General features: G+C 37.3%; 1 protein-coding gene across 8 annotated transcripts in view; it reads left to right on the top strand.

The window, feature by feature from the left end:
- Positions 1 to 13,762, top strand: part of dnajc6 (DnaJ (Hsp40) homolog, subfamily C, member 6) — a 39,972-nt gene that overhangs the window by 2,202 nt on the left and 24,008 nt on the right. For 2 of the 8 annotated variants that reach the window (XM_048199895.1, XM_048199889.1), the window contains exons 1-3: positions 2,919 to 3,365; positions 10,481 to 10,631; positions 12,651 to 12,700. In XM_048199895.1, the coding sequence (XP_048055852.1) occupies positions 3,164 to 3,365; positions 10,481 to 10,631; positions 12,651 to 12,700 (403 nt within the window). In that variant the 5' untranslated portion in view covers positions 2,919 to 3,163. Of the gene's footprint in view, positions 1 to 2,916; positions 3,366 to 10,480; positions 10,632 to 12,650; positions 12,701 to 13,762 lie in introns of those variants that run through there. The other 6 variants (XM_048199896.1, XM_048199894.1, XM_048199891.1 and 3 more) reach the window with 6 other exon arrangements.

The following is a 13,762-nucleotide window of genomic DNA, read 5'->3' as shown; positions in this document are numbered from 1 at the left end:
GGTGATTTTTACTCCGATTGTATTCGTCTGAAAGAAGAAAGTCATATACATGTAGGATGGCTTGAGGGTGAGTAAATCATGGGGTAATTTTCATTTTAAAGTGAACTAATCCTTTAACTCTATAAGGTGTCTAAAAGGGTTAATGCAGCGCAAGTAACTTCTTTTAAGCAAGCCGCTACAATTCAAGCTTTTATTATGTTAAAAATGAATCCAAACCCAGCCTTGAAACCAAGTTCACTTCATTCAGCCATAGAGAATGTGAGGCATGTTAGCTTTGTTAATAGTTGTATCATATTCATTGCAGTTTGTGAATATGACGACTGTCTCTCAAACATTATAAGAAAAGATCTTGAATAGGAAAAAAAACAGTTTGTTGCGTATTGTCTCCAGCTCAGTCCTGCTTTTTACAGAAGTTTTGAACTGAACTGCTAGACGTGGTTATAAAATATAGTGAGATTTTTTATAAAGATTCTTGTAATATTGTCGGTGACTGATTATCAGACATTTACAAGTTACAGGTCTTGAAAATGATCACATGATGTGTTAAAAAACAACCTGTGAGTGTAACATTAACTCCTAGACATAAAGCCTTTCAGGCCCTATAAGCCTTTCAGTTAAACAAAACTGTTTTACTAGTTAATCATTTAAATTTGACAGTTACAAGTTACAATGATTGCTGTTGTTGGTGGTGTTTTCTTCCAGGAATTTAATGTGCATATGCTTGTTCACCACTTTCTCATCGGCTGATTTTCATTGTATACACTGAAATAATGACATTGCCATGCTCTTGCCCTTCAGCAATACCATCATATATTTCTGTATTTCTAAAAATTTGTATTTCAGGTGTCCAATGGTGTCCTCCAGCTGACCCAGGGTCACTTTTATTGATCGCTTTTATAACGGTAAAGGTAAACAAATGAATTGGAGTTGGCGTTAAATTGGTAATTAATGGCAGACAGCAACTAGAGCCTTTCTCTCAGTGACACTTCCTACATGCTGTGTTCTCAGTCTCACTCTTCTCAAAGGGTTGCCCAGGCTCCAGCTCTCTTATGAGAAAGCATGTAGCCCCAGTGGCTGCCAAGCAAGGGGGCTGCATGAAGGGAAGCATCAAGTAGCTCAATTAGAGATAAATCATCCTTCCTGAGAGGAAGTCTTGGATGGCCTGACTTCCACTGGCAAAGCACTCAACGCTATATCAGGGTTGCCCATAGACAATAAAGCCATAAAAACGTATTTTTGTGCACAGAAAACCATGCAAAGCCCACTCAATAACAGCAACATTTATTTGCAGTCCACAGATACAGCCAAGGCAAATTTAGGTTTGAACTAAACAGCCATACAAGTTGGTCTTTAATGGGAAAGAGAGATTTAACGTTTTACATACTAAATATACATGCCTGTATTATCACATCTCACAGCCTTCAGTTTTTAGAAATGAATTGTTTTGAAATGTTTATTTGTACGCAAAGCAAAAACAAGCTGGTGAAAATATTTCTTTGCTGATTTTGAGGGGAATTCGGCAGATTTCTGTGGACTGGACAGTGTTAAATGGAGCTAAAAGCATGAAAGCATGACCAAATTAGCCAAATTAGTTAACAAACCAACAATAACAATGTATACAATAGTTAACAATAGTTGATAAACAAACAAGCAAGGAGGGATTTATTGACATTTATGCATTTTCAGATTCTGTGTGAGCCTTTTTAGAAATACAGTATTAAAGGATTAGTTCACTTTCAAATGAAAATTAGTTTTACTCACCCTCAAGCCATCCTAGGTGTATATGACTGTCTTCTTTCAGATAAACACAATCAGAGATATATTAATAAATATCCTGATGCATCCGAGCTTTATAATGGCAATGAGTGGGATCAATGAGTATGAGCTGAAGAAAGTGCCTCCATCCACATCCATCTATCATAAACATACTCCACACGGCTCCGGGGGGTTAATAAAGGCCTTCTGAAGTGAAGCAATGCGTTTGTGTAAAAAAAAAAAAAAAATCCATATTTAACAAGTTATGAAGTAAAATATCTAGCTTTCGCCTGACCGTCTTCTGTATTCAATTTACGAAGAAAGAGTAAAACTCTCGCAGTTCAAAAAGCATACGCTACGTCCTACACCTTCCCTATTCAACTTACGGAAAAAGCTTAACTGACATGACGCCAGTTCTGTTTTTCGTAAGTTCAATACGGAAGGCGGTCTGGTGGAAGCTAGATATTTTACTTCATAACTTGTTAAATATGGATACTTTTTTTACACATATGCATCACTTCACTTCAGAAGGCCTTTATTAACCCCCCGGATCCATGTGAATGTTTTTGATAGATGGATGTGGATGGAAGCACTTTCTTCAGCTCATACTCGTTGATCCCACTCACTGCCATTATAAAGCTCAGATGCATCAGGATATTTATTAATATATCTCAGATTGTGTTCATCAGAAAGAAGAAAGTCAAATACACCTAGGATGGCTTGAGGTCATTTTCATTTGAAAGTGTACTTTCAATCGATTTTTTATTACACAGTGTAATTTTGTAATGTGTAATTTTCATTACACTTTTTTTATTTTATTGTTTTCATGACAGCACATTTTCCCTCCTAAATAGTCTATAATGTGTCTGGACTTTTTAAATGTATTTATTTATTTTATTCTCAATGATGAGTCACATTACTGCAATACAGTAATAGTGAACAAATTTATAAAAATGTAATACAATAATTACAAAATAAAATCAGCTAAAAATAATGTAGAAATGCGCAATATCATTTCTTTTTTCTTTTCTTGTCATTTGAACTATAATGAACTTATGATCTGTCAATGTTTGATAATATTATCAATCATGTATTAATTTATTATAAATGTATCTCATTAAAATATTGAGGTATAAAACAGGCACTGGATGTGGATTGAGGGTGCAGAGTGGGCTGCTAACTGGCTGCATTGATTGGCTGCTGGCTCTGTGTGTGTGCAGTGTAGTAAATGCGGCGCTTGATGACACACCGCCCTCTTCTCTCCTGCAGCTAGCGGCCGTATGTAGCGGGGCAGCCTGCTGGAAAGCACATTATTCCCACCCTCCGAGCTCCAATACAGAACATGTGCATTCCCCTAGTCTCTTGAAATCGTCGTTGTCGTACGTCTATGTGATTCCCAGTTGTGCTCATGAGCCTGCTAGGTGGCTACAAGAAAAAGAGCAGTTATGATGGCTACGAATCTTTGCAGCTGGTCGATAGCAGCGGAGACTTCTGCACCGGGGGACGAAGCGGCGGCGGCGGCGGCGGCAGCGGTTTGACGGCAGTGACCCTCGGCAGCGTTAAGACAGGCCCCGCGCGACAGGACGACTACAGCACCATGGACAGCTCAGGTATGAAAACCGCGTCGACCGGATGGCGCTTGCAGGCCAGCCGCTCCTTCATTTGATACGCATCAGACAACCTGTTTTGTGTTTGTTTTCAAGTCATGCTGATTTCATGTATGAATCCTCTGTGGTAGATTTAATATTAGTTGTCGATATCCGCCGGAAGCATGTGCTTCGTGTCGTCTGTTCGTGTGCTGCTGTGTCATGACAATTGATCAAAGTCACAGAGCTGGCGTATTGGAAGCTACAGTAACTACTTTGATTGTTAGTTGACAGATAAGCTATTGAAATTCGAGTTTTGTGAACTAGATATATCTGCATAAATGACGTTTGTTGTTGCCTTATGCATTGGTGTGCTATGCAGTTATGCAATTTTCTTTGGACGTGCATGTAGTTGGGTTCTTGTATGCAGTTTTATATGGACTAGGATAGCAATACCTAAAAAAAGAGTTTGGATGTCTGTATTACAATACTGGGATTGCTCCCGTTTTACTGCAGTGATCTGGGATGAAAGGTGGCCTTCAGGACTGAGACATGAGGAAGAGCTAGTGTCAGGTGCTTTTATTCCCAGCTGGTGTCTGCTTCGGTCTGGTGTTTTTGGATGTGTGAGAAAAAGAGAATTTATATAGCCTACACTCACATTGTTTTTTGTTGTTGTTGTTGTTGTTGTTGTTGTTAAATTTTCAGTAAAGAAAAAAAATGAAAGCTGTGCTTGCCAGAAGTTAACCATTAAAACAAGCATTACAGGACGGCAGTTTTGGTCACTATGTATTTTACGGTTCCTACATAACTGTATATTAAATTACATAATGTTAACATACACTGCAAAAAGTGGTGATCTGCATTTGTCATCTTAAAGAGCTATTTACTTGATTTAAGCAATAAAACATTAGTTTTTATGATATTATTGTTGGTATTATTATTGTGAAGTAATGTATTTAGGTTAAAATCACTTAAAATTCATCACTTTTCAGTGTATTTTAGCTATTAAAATCTGTTAATTTCTTTAAATTGTACTGATAACAACACATTGATCGTGATTTAAACAAGTTGATCAAAAGTTGCCTTTCTGTTTACCACAGTCAATTAAAAAATACTAAATAGCACCAAATAAATAATTCAGATAATTATTAAATTATTATAAAACATCTACTCTCACAATATAACTGATGATATAATGGAAGAAACACAACTTAAAAAAAAAAATATCTAAACAAATGTTATGGATTGTGCAAGGAAAGCACCTTTCCCCATTGATTACAAGGCAATACTTTTTCCTCTATACGAAATATATATTTTAAAAATGTTTTACCTTAAACGTATGCATATTGCTTTGTTAAATATATTTTTATTTTATAATATTTTACTGTAAAACCTCATGTAAAATATGTTTTCTTTTCATATATGGCATGGTTAACCAATTGCTTGCTTCTTATGTCTTTATTGAAAAGACAGTTCTGGCAGGACACAATGAATTAAAACAGTATAGTTTTCATCATAAGGCAGGACCAGCTTACTGTAACGTTGTGGGAGTGTTGTAAGGCAGTGCTGGGTTGTTGATTCTATGGCTGCTTCATTGCAGTGGCCATGTTTTCAGCATGAAGCCTAGTCACATGCAGTGCAATTAGAGTGAGTTTCTAATATAAGCTAATTTTAGAGAAAATTCTGACCTTGATCAAACCTCTGTTCATTTAGTTTCATAATTATTCACTTTGAAATTTATGAAGGAATTTTGAATGTTTTAAATTGCTGCTTTAAAAGACAGTAGCTTTGTATGAGCCTGTAGGTGATCTATAATTGAAAAGCCAGTCGGGTCTTGTAACAAGACACACAAGCACACAATTATACACACCAACACACAGGGGGCTGCACATCACAGAGCCTCTGTGGCTCAATTCTGCTGAATTAAAGGAACAAAAGAAAGGAGGATTGTGATGGTGATAGAGAATAAAAGAGCAAATGTGTTAGGAACCCATTCTTTTATATTACAAATCCACTGATCTGATCTTTGTGGTCAGGACGGCCCCCTCTCTCTCTGACACACACATACAAGCACTCTTGTGCTCTTTGTGCGATTAAAGGGACATTAGTAGGAGTTCAGAGACTCTGTGCTCTGTGAGAAGGGCAGCCTTGGACTTTGAAGTCAACTACGCTCCTGCATATTTGTTCACTCAGTATAGAGATCCTCTGTACCTTAATGGCAAGTCTGACAGGAAGCCCACTCTCTGGCTGGACCCACTACTAAAACATTGCCAGGCCACCCTGCTCTTCTAGCTACAACAACAAGTTGGAGGCAGAAAAGTGCTGACAATGTTTTTCACTGTTAACTCACTGACAAAAATATTCACATTATATAGAGTGTTAGTTCTAAAAACATATTTTTCCATTGACAGCAATTCAAAATGACATGCATATTTGACTTTAATTAAAATTATACATATGTGCAAGCAACATTTCACTGATATTTCATTTTAGTACAGTAGATTTTTTTATGTGCCCACTTTGTTTGGATGTTCTTACACGCGTAAACGTGACTTTTTCCTAGTCTGCTGCCTATAATGTCACATCTAAGAATGAGGCAAAATGTAAAAAAGCACTGGCACATACAGAAGACATGTTAATTCTAATCATGTTTCTGATCCCTGTGAGAACTATTTCCCCCACAGAATGTTTCATCTCAGCACATTTGAACACACTGAACACTGCTCACTTACAGCCTTCTCTAAAGTCTGCAGCTCTTTTGAATGAAAGACGTTTATTCTGAGTATAAGTGCGCATGTGTTCGGCTGCAAAGAAGTGATCTTAAATGAACAGAAATGTCTGTAAATTACTGTATGGGTGTCACAGCAGGGTAAGTCAAGGATGAATGAGATTGCAGCTTTAACTTTTATTTAACAAAATAGCGAAGAATACGACTAGAAACGGAACACTGGAGCAGGAGATTGCAAGTAAACACAGGAAAGCCAGAACATACAAATTAAAAGGCCTGAAAACAGAAACTAAAAAACCAAAAACAAATGTGACTATGGGTTACAGTTCCACTAATTGTTTGCAACGCCTTTGTAGTATATATAGAAATGCACAGAAATTGTACTATGTTTTTACAGATGTTGCCATGTGCTCACAGTTAAATTCAGTTTGGATTTGTACATGTATCCTCTTTGAGAGAAAAGAAAAAATGCAGTAATTTATTAGAGTTTCTGACAAATTGCTTTGCTTTGCTTTAGTGTATTTAAAAATACACTAAAGGCACAGTATGTAAGTTTCTCTGCTAGAGGTCGCTTATTCAAAACAATAACAAAGGCATAGCTTGACGACTATGTGAATGACATGGGAGTTGTCGTCTTCACCTCCACACCCGATGAAAAACAATCCGATGGGACTCAAGCAGAAATCATGTTCATGGATGAGCTAATGTATTAAAGTTTCATTAACATTACTGTGGTATGAAGCAGGACGGGGCCGAGAGCCTGGGACATTTTACGTTGCTGTTTTTTGCATTATTTTGCTGATATTTACATGGTATTATGCATACGTGCCACACTCAGCCACTGCCGTTCCTTGTGTTTAGTTGTTTATGTTTATTTTATGATTAAAGTTACATTTAACGTCTGCCTCCTCCTTCCCTGAACTTGAACTTTGTTACAGTTACGTTTGTTCACTTAAATTCACAGTGTTTTATTTCATTCTAATAAAACAGTCATGAGTGCGTAATTACTACACTTAAGTTTAACTTTACTAATTAAAATTGTGATGTAACACATCACTGTTTTACTTGGTCAAAACAATCATACAAAAATACATTTGAGTCTGTTGAAAGTTATGTTACCATTACTCTGCGCATTTGCTTGGTGGCTGCTATGCGACGCTTGTTGCACATTGCAGTAAGCTAGATCAATGTTAGAACATCATAATAATAAAAGCTGGATAACTTGTGTTGCTGAATGGCATGCAATTTATTTTAAAATATGGTGGAGAAAATGATATATTACTGTTACTCCAAATCAAGCGTAGCATTAGTTCTGGCAAGTCACGTTTGTCAAGCTTGCATCAGCTGACTCTCAAACATGTTACTCACGGTAATTCGTTTTCTGTCGATAGAAGTATCCAAACAGTTGCTCACCTGTCTAAGACTAGAGGACACTGGGGAATGGCTTCAGTGTGACTGGTGTCTGAAGCACGTGTAAAAACGCGACAATGTCATTTGCCAACGACATTGGCCCTCTAGAGGACACTTTGGGGAGCAAATGCCCACGCTGCCATGCTGAGGGAATGATTGCCAAAATGACTGTGGCAAGCACATTACAAAACTCAACGGACTTGCGTGCCAGAGTCAGATTCCCTTACTCAGGTCCACGGAACTGTCAGTGACATAATTGCTTACAGCCACCACCCAAGCTCCAAGCCTTCTACTTTAGACAGGCAGAGTTAAAAGGTCTGTTAATGCTAGCCTCAGAGCCAGACAGTATATTTAAGGCAAACTAGCACAGGAAACAAAGGTTTCCTCGCTTGTCACTCATAACCTAAGGGAGTTGTCTGCTTAAGGACCCACTAACAGGGGGAGACATCTTAGACCTCGGTAAATCTCCTAAAGGGACTGTCTGCTTAAAAGACCCAGATTGGGAGGAGATGGCCACAGCTTCAGGAATACTTAAGGAAGCTAGCCTGCTTAGAAACACGCAAAGGGGGAGGCATGAACTTTACAAATATAGGGGGATCTGGTCCAACCCCTAAATGCCACAGGGGAGCATTTTGTATTGAAATGCTCCACCCTGCCTGACCTAGGGTCAGCATCTTGCACAGTCTGAATAGGAGTGCTCAACCAGTGAGAAGGGATGCAAGCTTAGGCAAAAAGCTAATTCTCACCAGGGCCAGAGATGGGTTTTCTAGGGAGCTGAGGACTCAGCAGAAAGACCCTCTAATTGAAAGGAGTCCAATGCTCACCCAAGACAGTGATACCCAGATTAGAATAGTCTAAAACCAGGGACAATAGACTCTAAGAGGATGGGTAATTTAGCCCACTAGGAGCCAGAACAGAGCGTGGAGGTCCAACAAAAGAGGTATCCCAATAATGGGGTGGGTACCCTCCATGGTATCCCCTGTAGTCTGGTGATCATCTCAAGCTCTCTAATGGGAGCAGAGGACCTACTTACATACCCCAAGAGGGAGGCCCAAGCTCGACCATATTAACAATTTCCAGTGTACATGAGGAAACTGCCTGCTTAAGTAGACCCCAGGTTGGGGAGGCTGTTTCCCCAACCTGGCAACACTCTTCCTCTGGGCCTGTCTGTTGTCCTCAGACTGAGAGGGCCCAGGATCCCCCGAGGTTTGAGGTGCGGATAGGGGAAGGCACGGTAGGCACTCTCCACCTCAGTGTAAAGGTCCGGGAGAAACTGAAGACTCACAGGAGCTGCATATTTACGGCCAGATTAAAAAATGCTCGTCTAAACACCTGTGAGCAATCTGCAGCGTCTCGCGCTTCCAAGGGAGATCTAATCTCTGTAGCACAGGCCATAATTTCCAGCAGTTCCTCGTACTGCTAGATTGGATGACTTGTTCAAAGAAAGTACATGGTTTTATCGTTACGCCAGTAGGCGGTGACAAGAAACTTTATGAGTGAGTCATTGAATCATTTGCTCAAGGGATTAGTTCAAAAACAATGATTCATTCATAAACAAAACAACCGAGTCATTAATTCATTGATTCAAACAAAATCATTTAAATTTTGATTCTACTTTGGCTTTATTTGGAACTATTTTCATTGGCAAATTAAAAATAGACAAAAAATTCTATATTTGTTGTACATATTATACTTGAAGGCCATAGTTTCATAAAACCCTGAATGCCAGTGAACATTTGACCTCAGTCATGCTCGTGTTTAAATGGGAGCAAAAACCAGCAGACCTTCCAACATATAGAATGTTTGTAGAGTGGAAGCCATATAGCAATAAAGGAGGACCACATACTTTTGTCCATCCATTTTATGACAAACTTCCATAGTACATAAACTAGCTGAGGGACTTAGGGTTGCATGGTAGGATCTGTATGTATTAGAATGCTGATGCATGACATTGTTCGACAACCCAATATTGTAGCCTGTCTGCTTACTGATGAGAATTGCCAGACTTGTTTTTTAATACAGCTTTGTGTATGTGTGTGAGCGCATGAGGAGGTGAAATCTGTAGCTGAGTGGGAGGTGGCTTTTTCAGATTCTTGAGTCAGATTTTTGATTTGGGTGTGGTCTAGTGTCATGGACATATAACACTGACTCACTCTCACATATACGCCAGATGCTCAATGTTTTCTCCATTTCCTCAAGTCTGTTTCATTTTTCCGTTCACTTACACTCAGCTTTGTACCATCATCATCTAATGCAGATTTGGCTAAAGAGGCATCTGTACATACAGTAGCATTTATAATTGATTAGCCTATTTATGAGGTATTTCATATAATGCATTTGTGAAAGTTCCTGGTTTAGAAGAGAAGGTGGTGGATCGGCTTTGGTTTTGAGCATATAGTAACTATATTTACAAGGGAAACTAAATCTTCAGATAAGCACATTTAGCACATGATTTGACATTGAGTTTCCTTGGTGATCAGTGCCACTGCAGCATTAGACATCTGCCATTAGATGCTGCATGTTTGATATAGATGTACCTTGTTTTCATGGTAGACTGCATGCTAGTCATTGTAAAAGCATGAAAATATGTGTAGTCATGACTAGTGTTTAGCTGAGTTTTTACACTACCATTCAAAAGTTTGGGTTCATTAAGATTTTTTCTTAAAGAAATTAATATTTTATTCAGCAAGGATGCATTTAATTGTTCAAAAAAAGTGACAATGAAGACTTTTATGTTATTACAACAGATTTCTATTTCAAATGAAGTATGTTTTTTTTAACTTTATATTCATCAAAAAAAAAAAAAAAAGATCACAAAAGTTTCCACAAAAATATTAAGCAACACAACTGTTTTCAACATTGATAATAATAAACATTTCAACTTTTGAATAGGGTATGTATCGATATACCAGTCCATCACTAGTCATGACATGTAAAATGTGTGTTTGTGGTGTCTTGTCTGCATGTTTGTTGTAAGATATGAAATTCTGCTCATTTGAAGGCCCTCCGTCTCCAGATATGGATGGAAACTATGGAGGGGGACTTCTGGATATGGTGAAAGGAGGTGCTGGAAAGTTCTTCAGCAACATCAAGGACAACCTCAAAGACACCATCAAAGACACCTCTACCAAGGTTATGAACCAAGTGGCCACGTAAGTCCCCTGGTTTATTTGTATTGTGAATTATCTACATTGTCCTAATTTAGAAAACAGCTTGTTAAATATACCAAACACTGTTGCTCAATATAAAAACAACAGAAGTCCATTAAAGTTCTCCACCATGATTGAAAAACAAATTTGTGCATGTTTGCACTTGTGTTCATGTGTAAGAATTCAGAGAAAACAGAGTCAAGGTCTTTCAATAGAGTACCTGTTGACCTAATTTTGTGTAACGAATGTTACTATTAATAAATCAAGATTTCACAATATAATGATTCTGTTTAGGTACATGTGTGTTAGTATTGGCATGAGAATAGATATGGGCGCTCGCACAGTGATGGTGTTGCTTCATTACAACATGTCTTCTGCTCTCTCTGAGATTGACTGAGATTTTTTTTATTCTAAATGTATAATTATGTAAGGTTATACTTCACATATGTATCTCAGGTACTATGCACAATGACCAATGATGTGTCTATCTTCATGTTAATGGCACAATACATTCATAACCATCATCACTATCACCAACTGCATAACAGACCTTAGAAAGAAAGCTGCTGGTTCAGCAGGGAACCAATGTTTACTCTTTGTTACGGTTTTGTGACCCAGCTGATGTGCAGTTATCCAGAGAATACTCTGGTGATGCATGGGATAGCTGAGCTTCCAGAACTTTTGAACTATTCATGTGTGTTTATCACTCAGCTGAAAGGAAAGCATTCAACACTAATGGGTAGACATAGCACAAAGCTCTTATGTAATGTAGCATTTTACTCCTGACTGACCCAGAAGCAGATCAGATCCACCAGGTTACTTAGGGTGCTCTTAAGTCAGAGAGCATTATTGAACTCAGTGAAAATTAAATGTACTATTATGTAACCAAAAATATTGCTATTAATATTTCATGATATGTGATATTTATATTTTGTCCAGTATATTAAAACATAATTGGGACATGAAAATGTACTGCATAGTAACCTTGCTAAATTAAAATATTTAAATTATCAGCTCTCTCCAACTCTGTGTGCTTTTCTCTTACACACACACACATACATTGATAATGAAAAAACTATTTTCCATTACTGTTCAAAGGGTGAATGAAACCCACACACACATACAGACCACTGCACAAACACTCACACACACACACACACACACAATGTAAACTACTAGTATATTTCATTCACCTCTTGCACAGAGGCTTAGAATAGTAGCTTGTTTACATATGATCTGATTAGAGGGATTTCACGCTTCAGCAGATTACTGAGGTGATTTGGATGTTGTGTAATGTGGTCCCCTATGTCTAGAATACTGTTAGGTGACTCAAAGACATTAATATACACTTCTGTCAAAAGTTTGGGGTCAGTAAGATTTTTTTGAAAGAAGTCGTTTATGGTCAACAAGGCTACATTTATTTCATTATTTTTGATTTGATACTGTAAAAACAGTTATATTGTGAAATATTATGATTATTCTAACTGTTTTAGAATAATGTAACTGATTATTCTAATTCTGTATAATTCTGTATATATGTATATATATATTATGCCTATGATGGCAAAGCTGAATTTTCTTTAGTCTTCAGTGTCACATGATCCTTCAGAAATCATTCTAATATGCTGATTTAGTGCTCAATAAACATTTCTTCTTATTATTAATGCTGAAAACAGTTGTGTTACATATTATTAGACATTTTGATGAAAATAAAATGGCATTTATTGGAATTTTTTTTCTTAATGACCCTAAACTTTTGAACATTAGTGTGCATGTACAGTATATAAGTACATAATGCATTTATCATTACCACAATTATACTTTTTAATTAAACTTTTTCAGTAAAATGGGTTATAACTTATAACTTTACCATAATGTATTGATAGATAAGAATTATACCATTTTTATTAAGGACATCAGAATAATTTTGTGAAATAAATTGAAACCTTATGCCTTCAAAATGGATATGAATATGTTATGCTGTCTATACTGAGGTTATATGTGCTCTTTTGTACAATTTAGATATACAAAAGGAGAGTTGGACATTGCCTACATCACCTCACGCATTATCGGTAAGTAAGAAATAATTCTGTGATAGTGAATGTTGACCATGTTCGTGTACCATGGTATGTGCATTTACTCCAAGGTATTTTTGTTAGTGCATTCACTTTTTCACACATGGATGGATTTAAATGTATCACATATGAGTGGACATGCGTATCCTCTGTTTTAACTGTTATTATATAATCAGTCTGCTAGTTGAATTTATTTGCATATTTCTCACTCTCATGACTTTGGTCTGTATGGCCAAAAGTGATGTCCAGATATATGTTTTTGATGACTGTAGAAGTTCAATTAAAGGTGCCCAAGAATGCTTTTTCACAAGATGTAATATAAGTCTAAGGTGTCCCCTGAATGTGTCTGTGAAGTTTCAGCTCAAAATACCCCATAGATTTTTTTAAATTAATTTTTTTAACTGCCTATTTTGGGGCATCATTAACTATGCACTGATTTTTTCAGTGCGCCGCCCCTTTAATTTGCGTGCTCCCTGCCATACGAGCTCTCGATTATATTACAGCACATTTACAAAGTTCACACAGCTAATATAACCCTCAAATGGATCTTTACAAGATGTTCGTCATGCATGCTGCATGCATGCTTCGAATTTATTTTGATGTTTATATTTGATTCTCTATGAGTTTGAGGCTGTGCTCCGTGGCTAACGGCTAATGCTACACTGTTGGAGAGATTTATAAAGAATGAAGTTGTGTTTATGAATTATACAGACTGCAAGTGTTTAAAAATGAAAATAACGATGGCTTTTGTCTCCGTGAATTCAGTAAGAAACGATGGTAACTTTAACCTCATTTAACAGTACATTAGCAACATGCTAACGAAACATTTAGATAGACAATTTACAAATATCACTAAAAATATCATGCTATCATGGATCATGTCAGTTATTATTGCTCCATCTGCCATTTTCGCTGTTGTTCTTGCTTACCTAGTCTGTTGATTCACCTGTGCAGATCCAGACGTTACTGGCTGCCCTTGTCTAATGACTTTCATAATGTTGGGAACATGGGCTGGCATATGCAAATATTGGGGGCGTAACAGTTACGTAACAGTCGGTG

This window comes from Megalobrama amblycephala, linkage group LG8 (genome assembly GCF_018812025.1).
Source record: "Megalobrama amblycephala isolate DHTTF-2021 linkage group LG8, ASM1881202v1, whole genome shotgun sequence".
NCBI lineage: Eukaryota > Metazoa > Chordata > Actinopteri > Cypriniformes > Xenocyprididae > Megalobrama > Megalobrama amblycephala.
The sequence above is the reverse complement of the archived record's forward strand: the minus strand, read 5'-3'. Positions and strand labels throughout refer to the sequence as shown.